The 26623-nt window shown below is 41.5% G+C and overlaps 1 protein-coding gene across 1 annotated transcript; it reads left to right on the top strand.

Annotated features, from left to right (window-relative positions):
- The first annotated feature begins 652 nt into the window (after positions 1–652).
- PSMD9 (proteasome 26S subunit, non-ATPase 9) lies at positions 653–25337 on the top strand. The gene is made up of 6 exons (XM_077461963.1): positions 653–834; positions 7140–7242; positions 8656–8849; positions 22824–22925; positions 24344–24432; positions 25141–25337. The coding sequence occupies exons 1-5, from the start codon at positions 700–702 to the stop codon at positions 24410–24412; spliced, it is 603 nt and encodes a 200-aa protein (XP_077318089.1). The 5' UTR covers positions 653–699; the 3' UTR covers positions 24413–24432; positions 25141–25337.
- The last annotated feature ends 1286 nt before the right edge of the window (positions 25338–26623 follow it).

Here is a 26623-nt window from a genome sequence, read left to right as displayed (position 1 = left end):
ATAAGTGTTATTTAAAAAAAAAAAAAAACTTCTCTTTTTACAAATATCTATTTCATTAACAATAAAGTGTCTCTGTGCTTCAATCCATCCTTTTAACGTCCACAACCAATTATATTGTGTGTGTTTGTGCGCTGAAGTTCATTTTAGTGTATCTCGTCCTGTAAAATTTGCATTTGGTAAGTGGCTGCGTGGATATCATGCGACATAAAAAAAAAATAACATCAACCACCATTTAATTCTTCATGGCCTTTGTTTTCAGACAATATATAATGTTTGGGGGTCTAAATAATTTATGTTTGATATGCAAATACCGTGAAATAAAAAAAAATTGTAACAGTTGCCATTTTATTCTCCAGGGCCTCTGCTTTCAGACAATATATAATGTTTGGGGAGTTCTAAGTCATTTTCTTGCAGATTTTCCCATGTATGTAAGGAATGAAACGACTGTCCGGAGGTGAAGGGGTTACAATGAGAGTGGCGCTGGCTGTGACGTGAGGGGGAGGATTGGCTGCGGGGAGGATTGGCTGTGATGTGAGGGGGAGGATTGGCCGTGACGTAGGTGGGGAGGATTGGTTGTGCTGTGAGCGGGGAGGATTGGCTGCGGGGAGGATTGGCCGTGACGTAGGTGGGGAGGATTGGCCGTGCTCGGCTCCCGTAGTTGTAGTTTTTTCCTGTATTAGTAGTTGTAGTTCCTGCTCCATGACTTGCAGGACGGAGATGACGGAGAGTACCGGGGATCAGTCTGTTATCACAATGCACGATGTGCAGAAGCTGATCGTTAAGAAGGACGAGCTGGAAGCTCAGATAAAGGCGTACTATGAGGTCCTGGAAGATGTGAGTGTCATTGTATGATCACATAGAGGTACACAGAGCTATGATCGGTGCTGTGCTCCCCCCAATAGGGCATTATATAATATAATATAACACAACACAACATAATATAATAGTATTATAAGGCACTTCTATTCCTGGGTGTCTGATCCTACTATCTCCTGTCCCCAGTCATTGTCCTTTTACATGTTTTAAGGATAACACTTATAGTCATTGAATCATCAAAACCTGCTGTTCCTTTGAATAGTGATCTGTGTTTGGATCACTTTTCAGAGCTAATTGACAGGCTACAAGAAGGTACTGTGACTCCACCTCCTTCTTTTTTTTTTTTTTTTGCCAGATAAATGCCCTTTTCAGGGTGTTTGCAGCCCTTCTCTATTCCATCTGAGTGGGTACCATTCAGCATCCTTGCCACCTGTCAATCGTGACATGTTGGATAGTTCTTGATAGCATTACAACTGTGGCATGTGAACACCCCCATTCACAAGTGTTACTAAACCCACAACAGTAAAATCAGTCTGTATAATATTATTTAAGGTGTATATGTATATGTATGTGTGTGTGTGTGTGTGTGTGTGTGTGTGTATGTATATATGTGTATATATATATATATATATATATATATATATATATATATATATATAGCGCTGTCAATTTCCTCAGCACTTTACATATACATCAGTCCCTACCCTCAAGGAGCTTACAATCTAAGGTCCCTAAATCACATACCAGGGCCAATTTAAACAGAAACCAATTAACCTAGCCGCATGTCTTTGGAGTGTGGGAGGAAACTGGAGTACCGGGGGGAAACCCACGCAGGCACAGGGAGAACATGTAAACTCCAGACAGGTAGTGTCGTGGTTGGGATTTGAACCAGTGACCCTTTTTACAGCTAGGTGAAAGTGCTAACCACTATGCCACTGTGCTGCCTGTATATGCAGTAAAGCAGGGATATGCAATTAGTGGACCTCCAGCTGTTGAAAACTACATGTCATATCATGCCTCTGGGTGTCATGCTTGTGGCTGTCAGTTTTGCTATGCCTCATGGTACTTGAAGTTCTGCAACAGCTGGAGGTCCGCTAATTGCATATCCCTGCAATAAAGCTTGCTTGTTATACTCCCTGTGGAACCTAAGGGTTTAATCCTGTGCATTGTGTAAAAAGGCTGTTTGGTCTTCTCTGATCCTCCTGTTCTTCCACAGTCCCCAATCCATCTCCTTTATAGAGCATAGCCTTGGGGGCATTCTGCACATGCTTAGTTAGGTGTATATTGCCAGAGAGTTTTTTTTTCTTGGGAGAGGGCATGTGATCAGCACAGGGCCAATCAGAACTCTCCAGACAGAGGGCCAGGGGTCCTGCAGCCTTATAGGAAAAGCAGGGGAGAATGAAATCCCCACATACAAGCTTTAACCAGACACTAATAGAAGTCACAAGACTGATATATACTGCTGATGAGAAAAGGTATTTAGCCATTTATATTTATTAAAATAATTGCATTTCCATGTTCTGTGGGAGACCAGATCTAGTGAATGTAGAGTCTTGGGCTTAGTAACACTTTAGGCTTCATGTACACAGGATGCTTTTACAACCTCTCCTGAACGATTTAACTTGACAGATAGTAACCCACGTTTAAACCGTCCGTTTTGCTGCATTTGCGTTTAGAATCGCTTGAAAAAAATCTTTTATATATTTTTTCAAAATAGTCAAAAAATGAAAAAGGACTGTAAACAAAACGTGGCTAAATGGGAGTTGCCGCGTTTAGCCGCGTTTGGCGTTTGAAATGCCTCTAAACACAGCTTCTAAACACGTTTTTTTTGGGGGTTCCAAAAAAAAAAAAAGCCTCTAAACGCAACTGCCTGGTAACGACTATAAACGACCCTGTGTACATGTACTGATCAGATAACATAGAGGAGAGTTCAGGGGCAGTTGAAAAAAATGCCCAACTTCTCCTAAATGTCTGTTTAGCAGCATCAGTGTACATGAGGCCTTAAATAGGAAGTAAACCCTGATGAGTTTACTTCCTCTTTCATTCCCTGCAAAGGCAAAGCATAATGGACTACCGTGCATCGCATAGTAGTCCATTATGTGTCACTTACCTGACACAGGAGCCAGCGAAGTCACCGCTGTCCCCTGTAGTCCGGCGCATCCATGTTGTCTGTGGGGTCTCGCAGCTCCGCCGCTGTCATTCGGCGAAGCCGCGATGACGTCACTCCCACGCATGCGTATGGGAGCCGACACGCGCGGCAGCTCCGTTCTTGGAAATGCCGCGCTCAGTGCGCCTGCGCGCCGCTGTCTACGGCGCATGCGCCGTAGACTGCGATGCCTGTCTTCGGGCAAATATCTCCTAAACCGTATAGGTTTAGGAGATATTTCTTGGACCTACAGGTAAGCCTTAATCTAGGCTTACCTGTAGGTCAAAGTGTGTTGTAAGGGTTTACAACTAATTTAAGGACTAACCTCAACTGCACATCTAAACTTAAAGAGGAAATGAACTTCCATCCTTAAATTTTACCTATAGGTAGTGTAAATATCTCCTAAATGTGCACAGTTTAGGAGACATTTAGTGTACATTCAGCCGGTGACGTTCTGAAGGAACGACCACCCATGCCGTTTCTTCCAAACCCCGTGCTGTGACTGGCAGCTCCCGCACGCATGCACAGAGCCGCAGTCAGCGAACCCAGAAGCCAGACAGGTGAAGATGAAAGCTGTCTCCAACAATGACACTGCATCGCTGGAAGGCTTTGTTTTCAGGTAATTTTCACATATTGTGCAATGTGCTAGTATGCAATGCATACTAGCACATTATGACTTTACCTTGCAGGTAAGGAAAAAAAAAAAAAGTGCAGTGGTTTACAAACGCTTTAAAGAGGAACTAAACCCTGATGGGTTTTACTTCCTCTTTTTTTCCCCTGAAAAGTCAAAGCACAATGGGCTAGTATGGATCGCAAACTAGCCAATTATGTGCCACTTACCTGCAGTCAAAGCCTGCGTTGTTCCTGCTGGTGGCCGGGTCCATCTTCGCCCCTCTTCCTTCCAGGGCTGCGGACTCCGGCAATGTAACTGGCTGGAGTCACATGACATCACTCCTGCACATGTGCGGGGGAGCCGCCAGTCACAGCACTTGCTAGTGAAGGAAAGGCACGGAGGTGCGCTTCTTCACACCGCATGCGCCGATGACATAACCGGTGCACTACATGGTAAATATTTCCTAAATGGTGCACATTTATGAGATATTTACAGTACCTATAGGTACACCTTATTATAGGCTTACCTCTAGGTACAACTTCCGCATTGGGGGTATACAGCCACTGTAAGGCGACCATAAACAGATTGAAGTTCAGCAGGAACTGCCCGGCTTTCGATCCATGTATGGGCAAGCTGGTTGTATCTATCAATCGACTTCAGTACAACCAACCTGCCAAGTTTTTTTTTTTTTCTGTGTGCTAGTGGCTGGGAAACCTCCCGCTGCCAGAATACAGTAGTACAGCGGGAGGAATTGTCCCATCAACAACACTGACTGTGATGGACAAATCGAGAAATTTTCTTCCCTTTTAACCCCTGGTTGAAAGAAAGAAAATTGCATAATGTATGGCCTGCCGTAGCCTAAGGGCTTATTTACACTATTAGGGGGGGCGGTAACATCACATGGCTGAAGTGCAGTTTTATGGCTTCCCCAACCTTCTCCCACTTTAGCTGCCCGACTGTGATGGTTTGCACTAAGGTGTAGCAAAAGTTATCCCTGCTGTCGTATTCAGGGGTCAGTATTGCTCACTGAACGCAACCATTCAGCTGATTGGGGGCACCCTGCAACCTGCATGCAATGCTAGTACAGAGTTTAAGGGGGTTAAAGCAGGCAGTAAGGAGACTAAACAACTTCCCCACCTGTCCAATGCTCTTTGTAGAGCGATCCGCGTTCAGAGAGCAACGCTAGTGTAAACTAGTCCTTAAGGTCACCATACACATTACTGTCTGACCGTGCAATCTGTGTACAATCCCCCAAAACCATGTAATATGAGGACCTACCTAATCTATCTGATCAATATGTAACAAATCAGGCAGGCCTTCGTTACATAGTTGTTGGTTGATCTACAATCAGATTGTAATGTGTGTGTGTGTGTGTGTGTGTGTGTGTGGTGAGCTTTAGTAGAGAGAAATGCTGATCTCAGGCATTTCCAGATCCTAGTCTGTCTGCCAGGAAGCTGTTACCCTCACCTGGCCAATCGTAAGTAAGGATGAGCTCAGGCGTGTTCGCAAGTCTGTGTCCACGCCTGCCAGGAAGCTGACACTCCGCAGCACTAATCACAGGTAGTGAGACATTTCCCAGTCTGTGGATCGGGAATTGTCTCACTGCCTGTGATTAGCGCTGTGGAGTGTCAGCTTCCTGGCGCAGGCACGTGGCCTCACGAACATGCCTGAGCTCCCCCTTAGTCATAAGCACCCCACATCCACGCGTATAAAAGAAGTGCTTATACATGAGGTTGTGGGTGGGGGGGAGGTAATGCCCTGGCCACTTATGGTTTGTTTAGTACAGTTACCGCTTCCTCGTGGACTTGTCTGTGCATGCATGAGATATAAAGTAAAGGTGATGATGCTGGAGAACGGGACAAAGGGAGGACCACTGCTTTTACCAAGACGGCACTGGATTCCATTGTCCAGTATGTTTTTTTTTTTTTTTTGTTTGTTTTTCTGAGACTGGGACCAATGTTAGGGCTCTGGCAGTAATGTATACCACACTCTGAAAAATGATCTGCTTTGAAGCGATTTTCAGAGGCCGATAGAGCAGCCCTCCTTTTTTTTGTAAATCTTTTTTTCTAAGCCAAATGGAAAATTTGCATTGCAGGACCGTGCCGCAGTTGTGAAGCAAGTCTTTGGATTGTGGTGTTGCCCCAGTGGTCTCTATGGGCAAGTTTGACAGACGGTGCTGCCAGCCAAGATCTGCAGCCCAAACTGCGTGCAGCCCAGGGGATTAAACTGCAGCTCAGTCGCCTGTTATTTCTTCCTCCCAGCTGCCAATTTGAAAGAGCCCTAACACCCCATTCACACCTGAGTGTTTTGTAGCTTGACGCCTAAAGCTACAAAACGCTGGAGGGGAAAAAATCCATTATTCTCAATGGAGATGGTTAACATCTCCACTCTAAGTCGTCTGAAGCCCTACGCCTGAAGCTCAAACAAGTTCCAGACCCTTTTTTGTCGTGCAAATCGGGCTGATTTGGGCGTTTTTCTTCTTTTAACATTGATGACCCTTTGCCCTGCACAAATTCGCGGCAAATCGCGGTAAAAAACGCCGCAAATCGCAGTAAAAAACGCAGCAAAAAACGCTTGAAAACGCTACGCTCAGGTGTGAATGCAGCCTTAAACCTAGTACACACGGGCCGAATGTTGGGCGGCACCGGCCAGTTCAATAGAATTCAGTTGACATTCGGCCTTTTGGCTGGCTTCTGTCAAAGGGGTGTGACCGAAGAATATCTGCCAACCAGCTCCTGGTCAAAGGCTGAGCGCATTGACCGACATGTTCTAGCTGGGGGGGGGGGTGTCCCCCTTGTCAGAAGACAATAGCACAGCAGAGGAGATTGCTGTACTAGCATCGAATTGTTAGTACGGCTCCTTCTGAGCTGTCATGGTTTTTTTTTTCGGCCCGCTGGGTGGAATGATAAAGAAAAAATAGTACCAGGCTTTAGGGGTTTTTGTATTTTGGAGGGGACTTAGAGTGAATTAACTCTTTAAGCAGGATGGCAGAGTGTTTGCAAGTGTGTTTTCTCTATGTGGAAAAATTTATATATTTAATACAATAACAATAATGTAAAACTGCAAGTTTGTAATAAAATTTGCTTTGATTCCCAATTGCACTAGGACTCTTGCACATAGGCTGCCTGAGTCCATTCAGAAGAATTCAGGGTGTATTTCCACTGCCCGGGCAACCCAGATGCAGCTTGTGATTGGCATGAATGGCTGTGTGCTGCTGTGCTCATGTATTGTAGATGGCGGAAAATATCTATTTTTTTATTTTATTTTTTTTTTATTTTATTTTTTTCCTGTATATCACCTTTATACACTACTGGTGTTCATGATACCACCACGAAGTATGGTGCTGCACAGTAATTCATGTCAATCATATGCTGTTTCTAGGCTGCCCGGGCATAGGAAATATGCCGAATGGGCTCAGCCAGGACATGTGCAAATGCCTTACATGACTAATAAGTGTTCACTGAAATGCTTTATAACATATATATGTGTGTGTATTTTACTAACTTTGTGCATGAATTCACTTGTGCTCTACAATAGAGTTATGTGCTAATGCTTCATTCACAGCAAAAGAATATTGGAATGGAGGGACCACTGGTGGACATTGAGGGTTACCCAAGGACAGATGTAGACCTCTACCAAATTCGAACAGCACGGCATAACATTGTCTGTGAGTGTTTTCAGAACTTTTATTCAACATCCTTGGTCGCGTTCTGTTCTACTAGCACTAGCACCCATTGGGATTCATTAGCTCTTGTTTAGGTCTGGCTCACACTAGTGCGATTTCAGAAACAACTTCAGTCACACAGAATGGCGTGGGAAACAAATAATTTTCAATGGTACATGGCAGGTGGTGACCATGGGGGGGGATTTACTAAAACTGGTGCACATAGAATGAAACTGATGCAGCTGTGCATTGTAGGCAGGTAGCTTCCATGTTTTAGGCTCCGTTCACCATTGTGAGATGCAAGATTCCAGTGCGGGTTCCCGCATGGCGTTTCACTCGCAGGCAGTTCACTGTGGGTGCCAATTTAAAGTTAATGACACCCCCAAATCGGTTTGTGGATTGCAGTGCAAATTGTAAAATTGGACAGGAATCGGATCACTTGGTTATGAACACCCATGCAATCCGATTCCAATGCAGACCAAAAAAAGGGTCCTGCACTATTTTGGTCGAAATGTGATGGCTCTACATTGTGTGTACATGTCTCCTCTAGACCATTGGAAAAGTTTTCCCTTTCTTGGGTTGTCCAAACACCATCAGGACATTGTCAGCACAATTTGTTTATATGGGGCCACTAACAATTATCGTTATTGGATCCAACTATGCTGCATACTGACATTGGGGATATGCACATTTTACTCCATGAGCAATGACCATTTTATATATCTTGGCCTCCATAGGTGCACAAGCTATTCGTTCTTAAGAGGTTTTGTGGACTGAAGGGTATAACCCTCACTAGATTTATTATTGCACAATTGCCACATGCCGCTGTTATCTTGGTCTTATTCATGGGCATGCAAAAGGTGGACTCGGCTTAGTTTTTATTAGCGTTTATCTGTTCATCATTGATTTAAACATACATTTGTGGTTGATTTAATAAAATTGTTTTCTATCTTTGATACATGCAGTGGGCTATTTCTATTTTTTTGTTTTTGGGCTGGTTAAGCTGAGACAAGTTTTTATTTATTTTTATTTTTTATTTTATTTTTTTCTCAGTTCTAATTATGCATTTACCAAAGGCTCCCGCTCCATTAATTTCCCCTCTTACTTGAGTCTGACAATTCTCAATAATTCAACTAAGCTTGTTTTCTTTTGAACTTTTTTGAACATTATAATTTTGTGTTAGGCATTCCATTGAGGGCCCTTTAATTTTGTAGAATTTCAATTGAGTGATGGTAGAATCACTTCTGGATTGTCTATCTGGATAGTTTGGGAGATGGTATTTCACAGAATGAATAAAGGAAAAATGTTTTGGCTTGAATGGTCCTCTACGTTTTGTGTGTCTAGTAAAGTAACAGTGAATGTTTCATGATTTTTGGAACAAAGGGAAAAAAAATAATTGCTCATTTGTGTTACAAGGTTTGCAAAATGATCATAAAGCCATCATGAAAGACATTGAAGAGGCCTTGCACAACTTACATGCACGGGACAAAGAAAAGAGAGTGAAGGATGAAGTAGAGGCCCAGGCTGAAGCTCTACAACACAACCTTGATCTTCTTGTGCCCTTTGCTAAAGTCGACGCTGTGACTCCAGGATCTCCAGCTAGCATGTCTGTAAGTTTACTATACTTCTCAGTTATGCCCCGTACACACGAACGGATTTTCCGTATGAAAAAACTTGGATGGTTTTTCCGACAGAATTCCAATCAAGCGTGGCTTGCATACATACGGTCACACAAGTTCTCTGAACTTTTGACCGATAAGAACACGGTGACGTACAACACTACGACGAGCTGAGAAAATGAAGTTCAATGCTTTAGAGCATGCGTCAAATTTGTTTTTGAGCATGCGTAGGAATTTTGTGCGTTTTGGATTTGGTACAAACGATCGGAATTTCCGATTGGAACTTTTTCAGACTGAAAAATTGAGATCCTGCTCTCAATCTTTTTCTGGTGGGAATTTCCAACCAAAGCTTACATCAGACTGGCAGAATTTCCGTTCGTGTGTATGGGGCATTACACTAACTTTACTCAACTTTTTTTTCTCTTTGGTACTCCAATTTATTTATTTTTTTTAATGTAAGGGCTCGATCACATGGGCTGCACACCAAAACATTTTGTTCTAGTATGCGTGCTGCTGGGCACCAGGATTCACTGTTTTTCAGCACATCGCTGTATGTATGTGTGTATATATAGATAGATATATATATATATAGATAGAGATATATATATATAGATAGATAGAGATATATATATATATAGATAGATAGATAGAGATATATATATATATATATATATTATAGTAAATTTATGTGTGTGTGTATGAGCTGCACAATTAATCGCTAAAAGATCGTGATCTCGATTCTACCATCCTCACGATCTTAATCCAGCAGTTCCACGATTCATGTAACAAGTGCAGAGCAGTTCTCTGCTCAGAGTTGTCCAAAAAAAAGGCAGTGTTCTGTCAAAATAGTGCATCTCCTCAGAAAATGCCTCCGACGATCTGCACACTCGCATGACGCAATGTCACTCCAGCTGATATGTTGATATAAAAAGAGGAAGTGTTACCACACTGTCATACATTCTAAAATGCATGAAAGAGCAGCAACTTCCTGTGTAATGCGCACGTTAACAAACAATATTCAAAAATAAGTTGTGCTTACAAACCATTATGAATAAATATTAACAGGTGATGAAGTCTATCCAATAAAGTGACATCCAACGTAACAGTATATATTAGTGCACCAAAGGAAAAGTGATGTGCAGAAAGACAACTTCCACCTCTAATCCTACTGCCTCTTACTGACTCCCTATGATCTCATATTATGGGAGATCACAAGCGCTTTCGGCTCTATACCCAGCCAAGGCCTTGAATGGACATTACAGCAGCATCTTAACGGACTTCCACCACCCAATAGGGACACAATGAAACTGATCCCAGAGAAGAAATAAAAGCTTCCATAACATAAAATTGTTGGGTATTTTAATGTTAAAATTTTTAGCACACTTAGATATGCAAGTAAATCTAAGCATAAAAAAACAAGCTGGCCTGCTTCAACATTAGCAGCCTGTCACTCCGGGACCTGCACAAACTGATTGTACCCAAGTCCATCCATTGTATCATCTATGGCCCACCTAAGTCTTTAACCTGAATTCCACTGATTTTTCTTTTTTATGAATGAGGTTCAAGGTGGATTTGATTTAAATCACTAGTAAAAAGGCTTGAACTCGATTTAAATCATAATTTTTAAAGAGCAACTGTCATCTCTGTCCCGCATCGGCTCCTCTGACCCGCTGTTGACTCACCAACAGTCCCATTCACTTCAATGTGACGGCTGGTGATGCGGCAGTGACGAAACAAGGTGAGGGATGTGGCGGCAGCAGGTGAGTGGATGCCGCTAACAGGTACTGCCATGATAGATCTGAAATTACAGGTGCTCTTTAAATGTAAGGCCTTATCCTTGCTAGTATTTAGAATATTGAATATTTGCAAACAAAATGAAGGTTTTCTATTTAGAATAATAAGCTGTCAGGTTAGTAAAACAGCGATATCCTAACCGATTCAATAATACAGTTTGTAGTGTACATAATAAACAATGGGATAAAGGAATATTCCTGAACTTTGTTTTATCTCATGGTTGCTGTGAAAATTGTGTGAATGCAGTGCATGTTATCTCAGCTTGCAGAGCTTGGATTCATGAATGAGTTTACCACAAATTTATATTTTGCAGAATATACGGTCTCATGCTACATGACTATGCTCCATTCCATGCTGAATAAACAAAATTGTTAATGTATCTTAAATAGAAAATGATCTTCAGATAGATTTTTGCTCCAAAAAAAAAAAACTGTAAAAAACAGTTTCTATGTGATAAGCAATTGACATCTGGACTTCATTGAAATTCTCTATTCCTGTGACATCTGCTGAGGGGCAGTAAGCAGCACAGCCTTCTTTATAATGCAGAGTCATGCTTCCGGCTAAGACCAGTTTACTTTATTGACCATTAGTGATGGTTCTGGGTGAAAACTGAAAGTAACTGCTTTTTTTTCTTTGTGGTTGTTTTGCAGATAACTTTGCAAAAGTCATTTTGGGTGCATCATAATCATATGGTTAATGGAATCATTTCTTCCAATCAATCAATGGCCCAATGCTGTAGAACTGAGGCAGTTGTGGTGTGTGTGTGTGTGTGTGTGTGTGTGTGTGTGTGTGTGTTTGTTTGTGTTTGTTTGTGTGTTTGTTTTTTTTTTTTTTTTTTCTTAAATCTTAATTTTCTAAAATATGCAGACATTACAACAAAAGAGATAAGACCTATTCCTCAAGATGTTGCAAAGAATAAAATGTATATATTGGGGCAAAACTTTTTTCGTTTTGGATACAGTAGGGAATTGTACCATGAAAATTTATTTTGCTTACAAGTAGATGTAAAGAGATATATTTAGGGCCAGCAAAAGTCCTTTTTAGCAAGCAGAAAGCTTACTTTACTCATGCCCCAATATATAGATCATGTCATAAGTGAGGAGAAACTGAATTAAAACTCCATATAATGAGCACTAAATTCCATACCAAATGTGATCGTCCAATCAGTCTTTATCAGTAGTGGGAGGTATATTTAGAATGCGTTTTTGTTGCAATTACAGTGTATCCTTCATCAGGGCTATTTTATTTAACTGGTGTCTCTGAGGCAAAATAAAATTAAAAGATAAATAAAAAGACATTAATGCAAAATATAGCAAAGTTGCACAATTGGGGAAAACATTTGGTTAGACGGTATCGGGAGTATTTATCACATCTGAAAAATCTGTACCCATCTTAAAGAGTTCTGTGCATATGATCCTGTAGTGAATTATCTCAATTTAGTTTCAGTATACCATACTTCTTACTAGGACACTGATGTTATCTGATACATTTTCTATTATTCAACAGCTTTTGATTTTATCCAGCTGTATTTGCAAAGGCCAAATTGAATTTTAGTCTCGTCTGACCACTTTAAACACACCTTGAAGATTCTGAGGCCACATGGAAAAAGGTGTTATGGTCAGATGAGACTAAAATTTAATTATTTGGTCGCAACACCAAATGATATGTCTGGCGGAAATCCAATACAGCTCGTCATCCAAATAACACCATATCTACAGCAAAGCCTCACGTAATGTTTGATTGCTGTAAAGAAACCATGAGGTCCAAATTTGCTAGTATTTTTCAGCCTGGTCTTTTATTGTCATAAAGTTGTTTGTCTTTTGGATTTCCCCAATCCTATTAAACTATTGCAATTTTCTGCAGAGAGCTGTCTATAACCACATAGCCGGAAGACAGGCTTTAACATAATAAGTGTTTTAGCAATTTTGTTTTCATGTATTTTTAATGGATGAGGGGGTATCCTGTATGAAGTACACCGATGGGTTCTTGGTTAGAGACACGCCTATTACCGTTTGTTCTTCCGAGTCCCTAATTTCTGAAGCTGCGGACATTCCCACAAGCTATGTACCTTCCCAAAAATGACTTGCCTTCAGCCTCAAAACACTTTTTTAACCTCCCTGGGGTATGATTATGTTGGATTTTAGGTGCTGAAAGCGGTACAATGTTTTGCATGGAAATTTGGCATTTTATATTGTAGGCCTGCAATTCTTAGGAATAACTCAAAGTGGAGGGCCACCCTGAAAAACAAAAGTACATTCAAATTTTGCACAAAATCAGAAAAAAAAATGAATTTTTTTTTTTTTTTTAAACTTACCAGAAATGCCTGTTGCTAGGCATATCGTCCTAATCTGCCTCTTCCTACTCCGCGGTGATCTTCGGTCTTCTCTCCTCCGTGTGGCGTCTTCTGGGGAATGGGGCGCTGTGTGTTCTGGGAACTGTGTGTCCCAGAATACAGCGCGCCCCATTCACAAAGCACTGCGCGACTCGCGCATGCGCAGTAGGAAACTGGCAATGAAGCCGCAAGGCTCCACTGCCTGTTTCCCTTAGTTGGAATGGCGACGCTGGGACACGAGAGCCAAGGGACGGGTCAGCCTCGGGCGGCCGACATCGCGGATGCCCTGGACAGGTAAGTGTTTGCAGCTGTTGACTTTAAAAAAAAAATTTTTTTAAAGCTGGCCCTCCTCTTTTAAAGTGGTTGTAAAGGGATTTTTTTTTTTTTTTAATATATAACAAACATGTTATACTTACCTCCACTGTGTGCAGCTCGTTTTGCATAGAGTGGCCCCGAACCTGGTCTTCTGGGGTTCTCTCGGCAGCTGTATCAGCTTCCCCCCGCAAGTACTTCTCACGTTCATGCGAGCTCCCTCGCATTGTGAGACGTACTTGCGGGCATGCTCCCGTGATACAACCGGTGGCTATAGCTGATCACTGTATCACTCGGCCCCGCCCCCCCGGTGCGCCGCATCATTGAATGTGATTGACAGCAGAGCAAACCAATGGCTGCACTGCTTTCAATCCATCCACTCTAGCCAAAGAGTGGCGAAGAGGATGTCGGGGGCAAGCACAAGACTTTCGAGGGGTCAGGTAAGTAAAACGGGGGGGGGCTGGGGGGGGCACTGTCAGATATTTTTTCACCTTAATGCATAGAATGCATTAAGGTGAAAAAATGTTTACCTTTACAACCTCTATAAATCTGTCCAAACCAGAGTCTAGTAGACATCCCGGGTATGATAAAATTTGAAAAACAAAATCATAAATTAAAATATAATAAATAACTATAAATAATTATACCAAATAATAAAAATTATTCAATAATGTAATTAAATCAAAAATACTGAAATTTGCTCAGTTGCAGAATTGTCACTGTTATTACTTTTCAGTGTTTGATGACGGATCTCCCCAAAAATCACTATCGCTCAATTCTGCAAATGTGACTCTAATTTATTATCGCATTTTTCTAGCTGGTCTAAAACCATTTTTGATGTAAAGGGACGGTTTTGGTTGTTATGGACAATCTCCAGTTTCCAGGCAGAAAGAACAGTTTTTATAATATAAAACTACATGCAGGGCACTGGGCAGCCCACTAGGGACAAAGGGGATGTGAAATAATTACATAGAGTAATGTAATCTGATTACATTATACTGTATGTAATGTGTGTGTTTCACTTTTTGAATTTGGCGCCGTTCTCCGTCCCCTGTGTCGCAACGCTCGCAGGGAACGGAGCTCGGCTTCATGATAGATCAAGCGGAGGATGAGCCGCTCTCACTGTGGGGAGACATCTCTGGATCCAGGGGATAAGGTAAGCATACTCATCCTGGATCCTGCGATGCGATCCCGAGTCTGGCTCAGGGTTACCGCTAATGGGGATGTGACAATCAGAGGTCTCAGGTAAACGCTGTAGACCAGACAGCACTGATGCAAGGGACCAAGGAGTTTAAATAGACTATTAGCGCCAGAAGCGCCACTGGGCGCGCGTGCGTGCTAATGTTAGCAATTTGTGCAACACTAGTGCTCAGGCATGTGCGAGTGAGCATAGGTGCGCGCAAATGTGCCCGCGCAGCCCTTTTCAGTGGGACATGTAGAACAGGGGGGCGTCTAAGGTCACCATCTTCATTGCTGGCGTGCCTTTCCTGACAGCACACTTTTGGAGAGACAGGGTAAAAAGGAAAGGTGGTGGAGTCTGTCTCTATGTGAGAAGTGATCTCAAAGCGAGTGTGAATGAGGACTTAATTGATGGAGAGTGTTATGTGGCTGTAGCATTATGGGTGGAACTGCATATAGATGTGCGTAGTTCAAAGTTGATCATTGGAGTTTGTTATAGACCAGAAATATATAGACAGAATAAAGGCTGATAAAGTACCTGGACCAGATAGCATCCACCCACAGATCCTAAAAGAATTGAGCTCTGTCATTTCAAAGCAATTGTTTCTAATTTTTAGGGACTCATTAATGACGGGAATGGTACCACTGGATTGGCGCAGGGCCAATGTGCTGCCCATATTTAAAAAGGGAACAAAGTGTTTACTAAGTAACTATAGACCTGTTAGTTTAACTTCTATAGTCGGGAAGATACTGGAGAGTTTAATAAAAGACCACATAGAGTTCTTTCTGGAAAAAAATATTTTAGGCAACAGACAGACAGCATGGGTTCACGAAGGATAGAAGTTGTCAAACAAATCTGATTTCTTTTTATGAAGAGGTAAGTAAAACCTTGGCCAGAGGGGTGGACGTGGTATACCTGGACTTTGCAAAAGAGTTTGACACAGTTCCCCACACATGGCTCATGTGTAAGGTAAAATCTAGAGGCTTGGAAATATCAGTTTCTGAATGGATAGAAAACTGGCTAAAAGACAGAATTCAGAGAGTAGAGGTTAATAATTCTTACTCTGAATGGTCTAAGGTTCAGTGGTGTACCCCAAGGTTCAGTGTTGGGACCCTTACTTTTTAATATCTTTATAAAATGTTATTGGGTCTGGGATTAACAGTACCATTTCGGTTTTTGCAGATGATGCCAAACTATGCAGTGGAATAATGTCTAATTGGACAAATGGGGTTTAATATTGATAAATGTAAAGTTATGCACTTGGGGGCTAAGAATATGTATGCATCATACATACTGGGGGGAATCCGTAGTGGAGAAGGATCTGAGGGTTTTGGTAGATCTTGAGAAGAGGAGATATGATAAACGTGTACAAATATATAAGGGGTCTATATAGTGAACTTGGTGTTAAGTTATTCACTTTGCAGTCAACAGAAAGGACAAGGAGCACTCTTTACGCCTAGAGGAAAAGAGATTTTATCTCCAAATATGGAAAAGTTTCTTCACAGTAAGAGCTGTGAAAATGTGGAATAGACTTCCTCCAGAGGTGGTTCTGGCCAGCTCAGTAGATTGCTTTAAGAAAGTCCTGGATTATTTCCTAAATGCACACAATATACCTGAAACTGGGTACTAACATTTATAGGTAAAATTGATCCAGGGAAAATCCAATTGCATCTTGGGAGTCAGGAAGGAATTTTTTTCTCCTGCTGTAGCAAATTGGAACTTGCTTTGCTGGGGTTTTTCACCCTCCTTTGGATCAGCTGTAGGTATAGGATTGGGTATATTGGATTGTTTAATATTATCTTTTGTTTATTTTTATGGTTGCACTAGATGGTAGGGGTGCAACGGACCGTCACCGATCCGTGATCCGAACGGGTCAACCTGTTAGGATCAGCACACCTCGCGATCCGTGGAGCGCTCTGCTGCTTCGGCCTTGGCCTAGCTCCGGAGCACTGACCATCTTGGTACACCCGGCGGCCGTTTACAATGTGATTGCTCCGTCAAATAACTGAGCGATCACTTGTAAACAAACCGGCATCATGTCATGATGCCGGTTCCTCTCTCCCCTCTGTGTACTGATCTGTACATTGGAGGGGAGAGATCGGATGGAAGCAGCGCTGTGGGCTGGATCTGTAGTGCCCACAGCGCTGCTCTGTGACAATTGCATTCACATTCATCCATACTCAGCGATACTCAGCCAATATTACAGTGGGGGAGATGTCCATTACAGTGGGGGAGCTTGTGGATATTACAGTGGGGACTATATGGTTGTGGAATTTTCACTGTTTTTCGCAAATTCAATTATTATTTGCTGATCCGAAAAATTATCCGATCCGTGACTCTGCTCCGAGGAACGGTCCAATTCGTGAGGTTTTTTTTGTTTTTTTTGTTTTTTGATCCGTTGCACCCCTACTAGATGGACTTGTGTCTTTTTTCAGCCTGAATATGTAATTGGCGGAATAGAACCCCATTGGTGATATCAATGAGAAGAATAGTGCCCCATTGATGGTATCAATAGGGGAAATGGTGCTCCATTATTAGTGTCAGTTAGTGAAATAATATCCCAAGGACCAGATAAAGGCAAGCAAAAGGCCACATCTGGCCCCTGGGCCGCAGTTTGGAGACCAGTGCTTTGTATTGAAGTAAGTGTTTGTTTTTGGTTTTTGTTTTTTGTACAATGGCGATTCCCCTTTACTTACATCTGACCTCAGTAAAAAGAGCAGAAAGTGAAAGGAAACTTTCTGTCAGTAGGACAAATGGAGGTGATGGGTCTTACCAACTAGTACAAAATAGCAGTAAAAACGTAAGAGGGGTTTTAACACTTCCATATTCTCTCCAAAACAAAAAAAAAGTGTTAAGTTACATTTAAACATGCCATTGTTTCTGTTTAAAAGGAATCAAACAAGATCTTAATGTGCAGATATATGAAGAAATAATGTTCTTGAGCCTTTAGTGGTTCTGTCTCAATCATATAGCAATGCATCCCCACACACTGAAATGCCTTGATCTGTAAAGCACGTGTGTTTTGTTGCATATATTGATCAAGTGCATTGAATGTGACCACAGCTTGCTATTGCACGGGGGAAGTTCTTCATCCAGCCAACTTTACCCATGGGTGCAATCTCTGTTCAGTGACAAAAATGTTGTCTCAAGAGCTACACAAGTATGAGAAAAAGAAGGCCCTCCACTGGAGTACGATGGAAAGCGAAATGTCATGCAGCACATCCAGTGCCCATTAGGTTGACCTCTTACAGATAAGTGGGCACTTTAGCTTGTGATCTGATAGTGGCAATGTCAAAGTAAATTAACTTGCTCAACTGAGATTAGGGAAGAGTGTTGCTCTCCTGAGTGGAAAGGTAGTGTAGGGGATTGGCATGGACTTCTGAATGGAACACTCCTGTATTGCAGGAGCAACATTCTATTCAAGTCTGTGTTGGATTAGTTCTGGGGTATGGGCAGCCTGGCACTAGAATTATTGGCGGACAACAGGGAGGATGGGGATGAATATCTGTGAGGAGAGGGTATGGTTGTTGGAGGAGGTAAGTATGGACTTGCTCAAGTCCCATAATTAGATTAAGAATGTTAACTAACTTTGCCACACAGAAAATGCATAATTCTGGTTTACACTGTATATCATGCCAGGAAACATGGGGGGAATTTCATACGTGGTAGCTTTTATCTGTTTTCAAAGTATTTCCACATTTTCCAGATTTAGCTGGCTTGATAGGAGCCTTTTTCCCAAATAAGGGAATCTACATTACCAATACATCTGCTTCTCTTTAGGATGAACAACGTTGTAGGTTTACAGGGTCCTGTTGCTGTAACACACACACACACACACACACTGAATTCAAACTTATTTTTTCTTGGTAATAAAAGATAAATGTGGATCTTATTTGCTTCATGAATTTTCCAAATGATTCTAAAAGATCAGTGTTCCGGCTGATTCTAATAATGTGTACCAAGAATATTTATAAAAAGATTTTCATTCACACCAAGCATTACATAATTGCTACCATATAGATTACAGTCTTGCTGAACCACTATTTATACACTTTCTTCCAAATCAGAAAAGCACATATGTTTTGGCATCTGTGGACTTATTATTGTGCTCTTCCCCCATTTACCATTGAAGAAGCATCTTCCTACTGCTGCTACTGCCTGCAGGAGTGACATGGAGTCTCAATTCATTGAGTTTTCCTACTTCCCATCTTCAGACGCCTGAAAGTGGCTGAGTTTGTGAGTTCCTGAGAACTTTCCTTGTACCCTGAACTATGTTACCTTGTGCAATATGTTTGTTTGATTCTAGGCTGGATTGAAAGGTGCAAAATCTTTTGCAGCTTTCTCTCTCTGTTTCCAGTGTTTTTTTTATTATTATTATTATTTTTTTTTTTTTTTTTTTGTCAGTTTAATTGAACAAGCTGAAGTTAGAAGATGACTGGCTACTAGTACAGTTTCACCAGATTTTGCAGCCCAGTTTTAGTAAATCAGCCCCAGAGTGTCCAGTCCTGCTGTACCACGTGCCCCCGCCTCACACTTCAACAGTTCTGGCATTGCCTGTAGCATGCCTTTTGAGTCCCTGTGGGAGAACGGTCATTGCCTTTATTCATCAGGAAGACTTTCTCCTGTACCTTGAGTATTCACCAAGATGCTGGCCCATCTGGTAGCCTTACTGCGATCTCAGGGCATTCCTGTTGTGGCATATTTAGATGACCTCCTTCTAAGTGAACAGTCAGCGCAGGTTCTGGTGACAATGGAGCACAGAACTTATAGGGGTGTGGCTGTGTCCTGAGCCTGGGCAGTTTGCCGGTGCAGGGGACATGGATGTCAGAGGAATCTCATCTTCCAGTCAACGTTCTGGAGCTTAAGGCTATTTGATTATCCCTGCAACGTTGGGCATTATGGTTGACATCCGAATCTGGATTCAACCATTAGGTATATGAACCGTTAGGAAGGTACTTTGTTCCAGTCTTTTCTGCCATTTACTTGCTAGGCATGGACAGTCAGCAGGCAGACTTCCTCATTCAGCAGTGCCTGGACCTGGATTCTGGTCCCTAAACCCAGAAGTGTTGCAAGACTTATGTCACAGTTGGGTGGGCATCAGATGTGGCCTTCCTGACCTCCAGGTTCAGCAACTAACTGGACAGGTTTGTCTTCAGGTACAAGTATGTTCTAGCAGAAGTAGTAGAAGCTCTTTTCGCTCTAGGGGATCTGATCTATGCCTTCCATTAAAACGTTCCTCATCTGCTGTGCAGGATCACGATAGAGGGCATTCCTGTGATCCTTATAGCTTCGAACTAACCCAAATAAATGTGATACTCCAACCAGATAAGACTTCAGGCAGAACTTCTGCAATCTAACTGAAAAATACTGGAAAAAAAAACATCAATTGCAGCCTCACTGTGGCCGTCATATGCGGCTTCTGTGCCCATCATATGCAGTGCCTTTTGCCCATCTTATAAAGCCTCTTAGAATCACGCCTCCTGAGTGGCCGAGAGGCAGTGCAGTGTTAGCAAACCGAATGAATAGTTGCTTTTCTAACACCTGCGTGGACTCTGAGCCCAATGCTCTGCGCTCGCAGTTCACCTTTTTTGAAGCCTATTAGACCCTATGGCCCTAATCAGGTGCTTCAAACCCCCCCGCCGCTGTAATTCAGGCGTCCGGCTTCCGAAAAGGGGCCGGTGTCTGAATAGGGAGTGTCCATGGATAGATTTATGCTATGCATGAATTATCCATTTTACATAGATGAGGGTGGCTGGAGAGAGGGGGTGCAACTGCATATAATGAGGTCAAGCCTAAACACTTGCAATTTGCATGCAATCAGGCAGACCTCCTGCACTACATAGTTGAAGATAAATCTAAAGAAAATTGTATAATGCTTAGCTAGCTTTGGTTTTGGCTTTTCACCTCAACCAGTCCAGGACATTGTCCTTCCATCCCTCTGTCTGGCTCCAGTTCATCAGAGGGGGATCTCCCTCCCTTGCAGGGAAGTAGTTTGGGCTGGGAGAGTTTGCCATGCTGTTCTTGCATCTTTCAAAATATACTGACTCTGTCATTTCTGATGCTCCCTGTAAGGGTTAACCAGCTTCTCATTTCACCAGTTCATGCTGGCTCAGAAAGAACATTCAATCTTATAGGCTTAAGGATAAGGAGCTACCCCCTATTTTGTAAAGGTACCAGATCTGTAAGTACCTTTTTAGAGTTTTCAGCATCAGGTTAAGGTTTATCAGATTTGTAAGACTGCTACATAGTCTTCAATCACAGGTCCTCCAGGTCTTAGCAGGTTTATGTTCAGGCTTCATCTGATGCCAACTTTAAGCATAAGGTCCTTCATGTGACTCCTTGAGCTGCAACCAGTTCCCAGTTCTGTTATTTTGTTTATGGGCCTATTAGCTTTTTGTTTGCTGTTTATCCTGACAGTACAAGACTTGCGTCCTCAGTGTTCATGGTCATTATCCTCCTGGTACTGCTTTTCCACACAATTAAAGTGTTTGTAACCTAAAAAAAAATAAAAAATCCCGTTCCCTTATAGCAGATTAAACAGCACAGTGCTTGTGCTGCAAAGTGCTAGAGGTATCGTCGTAACAGAGCAGACGGGAGTGACGTGACCAGCCTGAAGATGACTGGAAAAAAAAGGTATTTAGAGGAATACATTTAACAAACCACTTATACTGTGAGTTATCGCTGTATACAGGAGAGGGGGTGCCAGTGCAATTAAAGTGTTTTCCAGCCACTTTAACCACTTCGCGCCCATGCTATAGTCAAAAGACGGCTACAGTGCAGACGCTAACTGCTGGGAGGGCGTCCCTGGACGTCCTCCTGTTTACTTCCCCTCTGCGCGCCACCGTGGGCCCGCATCGGGGAAGTACTGTGTTGGCCGTGTCCCTTGGACACAGTCAATTGCAGATCGTGCTAAATGGCCAATCACAGTGGCTATTTAGCACTCGATCGGCCTGTCCAATAAGAGGTGATCTCATATGTAAACATATGAGATCATCTCTCATCGCCGGCGCATCTCTCATCGCCGGCGCAGAGACAGCGTATGAGGAGGGAGAGATGAACGGCTGCAGCGTCAGTGAGAACACACACACGCACACACACACACACGCACACACACACACACACACACACACACACATGCCCACCTGTCCCCAGTGCCATCTGTCCCCAGTGCCACCTGTCAGTGTCATGTGCCATCTGTCATCAGTGCCACGTATTAGTGCCATTTGTCAACAAGTTAGATGTGTAATTTATGCTCCTAGAACATGTGATGGCGCTCCCTGCATGTTGGGCCTCTCTAAGTGGCCAGGCTGTGAAAGTCCCACACACGTGGTATTGTAATACTCAGGAGGAGTAGCAGAATGTATTTTGGGGTGTTATTTTTGGTATACACATGCCATGTGAGAAATAACCTATTACAATGACAATTTTGTGGGGAAAAATAAAAAAAATCTTAATTTTGCAAAGAATTGTGGGAAAAAATGACAACACCAAAAACCTCACTATGCCTCTTACTAAATACCTTGGAATGTCTATTTTCCAGAAAGGGGTCATTTGGGGGGGGGGGGGGGGGGAAATTTGTACTTTCCTGGCTTGTTCGGATCGCAAGAAATGAGATGGGCCACCAGTACATCAGGTGTGATCAATTTTTTAGGATTTGCACCACAGCTTGTAGACTCTCTAACTTTCACAAAGACCAAATAATATCCACTAATTTGGGTTATTTTTACCAAAGATATGTAGCATATAAATTGTGGCCAAAATTCATGGAAAAAAAAATCATAATTTACAAAATTTTATCACAAAAACAAAGAAAAATGCGTTTTTGTTTTTTTCAAAATTTTCGGTCTTTTTTCATTTATAGCGCAAAAAATAAAAAACCCAGAGGTGATCAAATACCACCAAATGAAAGCTCTATTTGTATGAAAAAAAGGACAAAAAAAATAATTTGGGTACAGTGTTGCATGACTAATTGTCATTCAAATTGTGAGAGCACCGAAAGCTGAAAATTGGTCTTGGCAGGAGGGGGGTTTAAGTGCCCAGTAGGCAGGTGGTTAAGGCATGCTGGCAGGAAAAGCAGTTATCTTGAGCTGGCCTTTAAATTTTATTTTTTATTTTTTTTTTTTTTGTTCGTGTCTGATTTTTCCTGTTGTGGCAGTAAGTAAGTATAAAACTTCTATTTTTATAAGTATTATATAGTCACTCTGGCGACTGATATTATTGGTTGCTTAGAATTTTTCTTTGACATCCCCACTCTGTTATAAAGTCTCTGCTGCAAACTCGTTATTCTAAGATTTCCTATTTCAAAATGTTAGTCTTATTGCTTTTTTATCTTATTTTTTTTCCAAAGGGACTGCAGGTTGGAGATGAAATTACCGCATTTGGTTCAGTAAACTCGAAAAACTTCCAGAATTTACAGAATATTGCCACTGTAGTTCAGCACAGCGAGGGGGTAAGTGCACGTTAAACCTCTCACATTACTTGTAGCAATATCACTATCGATATCTCTCCTCCTTTTTATTTATTTATTTATTTATTTTGAACCAGAAATTAAAGCCTGGGTGTATACTTTGTAAATGGGAATTGTAACAAATTTCTAGTGCACTCTTTTGTTTTTTTACTACCCAAGCTGGCCATATAGACGGCTTTTAAAAAAAAAAAAAAAAAAAAAATTTTCCCCGCTGGCTGAACGACAAAAAAAATGGACAGCTTCCTCCATCTAGGCTAAACTGTGGACAAATATCCTGTTACGGCCATTGTGTTCTGACAGACAGCACTGCAGGTGCTGTTCGGATGCAGGTTCTAATCTGCCAACAATTATCTGCCCAGCGCTTTAGATTTTTTAGATGTTGGGTGCAGGTGCCGAAAGGACCACCCAGGGATAGAATTTTGGCTGGTTACTCCGAGTGTGGCCAGCTTTATTCTCACCTGGCCCTGTTCACTTTTTCAAATGTTATTGCTCTTCCATGTGAAGGGGAAGGTGGTCATTACACAAATGTGCCCTTTCGTGTATACAGAATGGCTTGTTGGTATCACCATCACCCAATTGTCACAGAGATGTGCAACAGATAGGAAAATGTGAGGACTATTGTTAGTCCAGCTCACAAAACACAAGAATCCAAGAAAATGAGAGGACACAGAAGCATGTAAACATTACCATTATAAAAGTCTGAGATCGTTTTAAAAGCATATGGGAAGCATCTATGACATGTTTGTATTACTATAAAAACAATAGATCTCAATACAGAATGTTTAGTACTGGATGGAATCTTGTTTATTAGGCCATGGCCATTATTGTAGAATTCCAACAGGAGGCAGAAGTGCCAGTGGGGGAACCAAAAAGAGGAGGAATGGGGCTGCTCTGTGCAAATCAATGCACAGAGGAGGTACGTATAACATGTTCATTATTACAAAAAAAAAGTTTAGAATCACTTTACACTTCATGTTCACAGTGTATGTTATGTTATTCTTGGTTTATTTCTTCCCACCCGCAGTCTGCTTTAAAGTTTCCTAGTATAGTGCCCTGGGGATACATTAATAAATCAACCACCTCCTCCAAACACCCCCCTGAGAGCCAGTAGTTGATACTTTATGTGGCTATTGGCTCTCAGTTCCCCATGACGAATGGGAAGCAATCGGAGTGTCAGCTATGACATAATGATCACATGCATCCTGGAGCTTTCATTGACAAAAAAAAAAATAGGAACATTGAGTCTGCAGAGAAGGATTGCCGGGTTGAGGTCACAGTACCATTAATTTTTCATTGTAATTGTCCTGTATTAAGAAAAAATTCTAATTGAACAACGTGCAAATGGTTTTGAGTAAACCTGTCTTGTGTTTTGTTATTAATCTTGAATGTTATATTTCCAGAGACCCTTAAGTGTGACAGTAATCCGGGATGGGAAATCTGTTCATTTAGGATTAACCCCACAGCGATGAGTGGGAAAAGGACTTTTAGGGTATGTTTTGGGAAAATAGTTCACACCTATAGATTATTGATCTAACAAGCTACATCAAATGCTTTTGTGACTTTAAAATGTAGAAGATATTCTATTTACCCCTTATATTTGTGTGTTCCTTCAAAAAAAAAATCAATAAACAGACCCCTTTTCCTGGTGTTTTAAAAAAAAAATGTAATGTTGTTTAGAAGTGGATTGCTAATGCTTGCAGTGCCGCTCTAAGAAAAAAAAAAAGTGTATATATAGTCCCGTTGATGCTCAGGAATGGGGTGCTGGTGAAAAATATCACCATCCATTAGTATATAGCCTACTTTGAAAAATCACTGCTCAACCCTATCCAGTCTATGTTCAGTCTCTAGATGACGGGGCGTGTGGAGTGGTGCAAGGCTGAGGCCAACTTCTACATTTTAACTACATAGATTGGATAGGGCTGAGCGGAGATTTTTCTAAGTTTAGAAATGCATGTTACGATATGTAATCCTGCGCCGTCTGCAATTCTGGCTCTCCAAAGAGAGGAATTCTGCATGGGAAGCAACATACATACTGGCAATATATAAAGAGCATAGTATAGTGGCGCAGAGAAAATATGGGTCTTGCATACCAGCTAAGCAAATTCCAGCTTCAGTTTTCACTTTTTCTCTGACTGATGGCTACTTGGCTGCAATCATTTCATGGTACCCTAAAGGTCTGTTGTCTTTGTTTTGACAGGTGCAACATCATTCCAATCAAAAGATAATCTCACTTTAATTATTTGGACCGCAAATTAAGGTTTTGCAAGAAAATTCGTTTTCAAAAGTTTTTCTAGTGTGCGAGTTGAACTGGTGTGAAGATAACCCCTGGATTTGGAGTTCATTTTTATGTGTTTATTTTGTAGTCTAGGTGCTAAATAAAAGTTTACTTCTTTATTATATTTGTAAAGTGTACTTTATTTTATAGTGATGACCAAAGAAATCAGAAAATATGTTTCCACACTTCTACCAAATTCAAAATATCAATCAAAAAAAAGTGTAACACTACTCTTATTATTATCTGAATATTGTGAAAAGCAAAACATAATCAAACCACGAATCATAACAATAAGTTAAATCCATATATGAAACATATAACACCACTCAATGACATATGCATAGACCGTAAATATAAAATGAATATAGAAAAAGTCAGAAAGAAAAAGCACAATTAAACTTTCTCGTTCTTAACATCGTTCTTGACATCCTTGATGAAAACCTGCTCCTGCATAGAAGAATGGGACAAACTGGCCCAAAAATAGGTGTGCCAAGCTTGTAGCATCATACTCAAAGACTTGAGGCTGTAATTGGTGCCAAAGGTGCTTCAACAAAGTAATGAGCAAAGGTTGTGAATACTTAGTGTGTGCATGTGATTTTTTTTTTTTTTTAAATATGCTAAGTTTTCAAACAAACTTCTTTCAAGTTGTCATTATGGAGTAATCTTTGTAGAATTTTGAAGAAAATCATGAATTGAATCCATTTTGGAATAAGGCTATAACATAACAAAATGTGGAAAAAGCGAAGTGCTGTGAATACTTTCCAGATGCACTATAAATTCACTGTATTTTTTACCTTTTGAGTCTGTTATGCCACATCTTCTTGTAATCATGACTGTACTCTACCAATGTTACTCCGACGACACTGCCCAGAAACATGTCCACACAGGAAATTGCATTCCCATGCATACTGGAATCATTTCCTTTGGGACAAGGAGAGGAGATGAAATTTATGTGCCGTGCCACCAAGGCTGGCTGGCCCAAGACATTGTGCTGCCTGGGTCCAAGAATGAAATGCTGCCCCCACCCCCCCCCCAGAAAAAAATCACGCCCACCCAAAGGCCCCCCACATCCATTATTTTATATCACGTTAATTAAAACTAAAATTACATTTATCAGGAAGTCGACATATCATTATGTTTAATTCCAAGGTGCATTATAGGAGTGGGCTAGGGTAGTAGAGTGCTTTTTGAGCATGACAGGTTATGCAACATTTGGCCATTCAGCAGCCACTGTCACACAGAACTAACTTATTCTCTCTCATTCTCTCATTCTCTCATTCTCTCTCTCTCTCTCTCATTCTCTCTCTCTCTCTCTCTCTCTCTCTCTCTCTCTCTCTCTCTCTCTCTCTCTTCTCTCTCTCTCATTCTCTCTCTCTCTCATTCTCTCTCTCTCTCATTCTCTCTT

Source organism: Lithobates pipiens, unplaced genomic scaffold (assembly GCF_037356315.1).
Source record: "Lithobates pipiens isolate NorthernLeopardFrog02 unplaced genomic scaffold, aLitPip1_a1.2 Scaffold_3, whole genome shotgun sequence".
Taxonomy (NCBI): Eukaryota; Metazoa; Chordata; class Amphibia; order Anura; family Ranidae; genus Lithobates; species Lithobates pipiens.
Note: the sequence above shows the minus strand (reverse complement) of the source record. Positions and strands in the feature narration are given on the sequence as shown.

Bases quoted from the DNA above. Each gene is read 5' to 3' on its own strand.
- PSMD9 (XM_077461963.1), top strand. From the start codon at position 700: ATGACTTGCAGGACGGAGATGACGGAGAGTACCGGGGATCAGTCTGTT. The intron at 835-7,139 runs GTGAGTGTCATT...CTTCATTCACAG, and splicing joins ACTATGAGGTCCTGGAAGAT to CAAAAGAATATTGGAATGGA. The intron at 8,850-22,823 runs GTAAGTTTACTA...TTTTTTCCAAAG, and splicing joins GATCTCCAGCTAGCATGTCT to GGACTGCAGGTTGGAGATGA.